This window comes from Penaeus monodon, chromosome 29 (assembly GCF_015228065.2).
Source record: "Penaeus monodon isolate SGIC_2016 chromosome 29, NSTDA_Pmon_1, whole genome shotgun sequence".
In the NCBI taxonomy this organism is placed as follows: domain Eukaryota; kingdom Metazoa; phylum Arthropoda; class Malacostraca; order Decapoda; family Penaeidae; genus Penaeus; species Penaeus monodon.
In genome coordinates this window covers 9,002,287-9,003,087 of record NC_051414.1, presented here as the reverse complement: position 1 = coordinate 9,003,087, position 801 = coordinate 9,002,287, and the positions used below count along the sequence as shown (strand labels likewise).

Here is an 801-nt window from a genome sequence, read left to right as displayed (position 1 = left end):
GAGAGTCGATATTAATTTTAGTACAGAATTAGTTAAGACCCTCTCCATAATTTACTGTTATGACATTCAAATGTTCAATTCAATCCCCATTTCCAAACTTAATGACCAAAGAAATTTAACTATCAGATGCAAGGAAACACAAATTAAATATTTTAAATTATTTATTCTCATAGATGATCACTTATATACACTATACATATAAAACTAAGGTTCAGAGTGGCACTTCATTTACCCTGTGCCAACTTTTGAATAGCTTCTCCAACTTGACCAGAAGAGAGGCCCTCTAAGGAAACACTGGCTTCTTTGCCCAAATCTGTTCCAAGATAGATAGATATTAGTGCTATGTATATCCTCAGACATTTATAACAAATAATAATAAAGGGGGAATAGAATTTCTATCCAGTATAGGACATGCAATATTTCCTATATATTATCAAAATTCATAAATGTGTGCTAGCGTGTCTATTCAAGGAATTTCTTTGCCCCCCCTATTTAACAGCATGGAAAATATTTTTGACTGGCAACTTATCTTGATACTCTATTACTTGCAACAAAATCAAACTTAGTGGCAATCCAAATAATATAAATTATCTATACTTTAAGGTTCAAGATGACTAAAGAGTATACTGTTAATTTATAGTGGAAACTCTCAAAATTGACCATCTATATACCATATCTAGCCCAGGCTTTGGGTTGAACACCAGAGCATTCCCTGATGAGAATGGGGAACTTGGGGTTGGCCTGCTTTAGTCCCACATAGCTGCTTTCAATGAAGTCCCTGAGAAAAGAGGAAGATTTAAA

The 801-nt window shown here is 33.8% G+C and overlaps 1 protein-coding gene across 1 annotated transcript in view; it reads right to left on the bottom strand.

Moving 5' to 3' along the window:
* Nucleotides 1-143: 143 nt before the first annotated feature.
* The window catches only part of LOC119591932 (NADH dehydrogenase [ubiquinone] 1 alpha subcomplex subunit 2-like), a 4,259-nt gene continuing 3,601 nt past the window's right edge, over nt 144-801 (bottom strand). Inside the window, exons 2-3 of the mRNA XM_037940685.1 lie at nt 672-778; nt 144-313 (exon numbers count right to left, since the gene is read on the bottom strand). Of these exons, the coding sequence (XP_037796613.1) occupies nt 225-313; nt 672-778 (196 nt within the window). The 3' untranslated portion in view covers nt 144-224. The remainder of the gene's footprint in view (nt 314-671; nt 779-801) is intronic.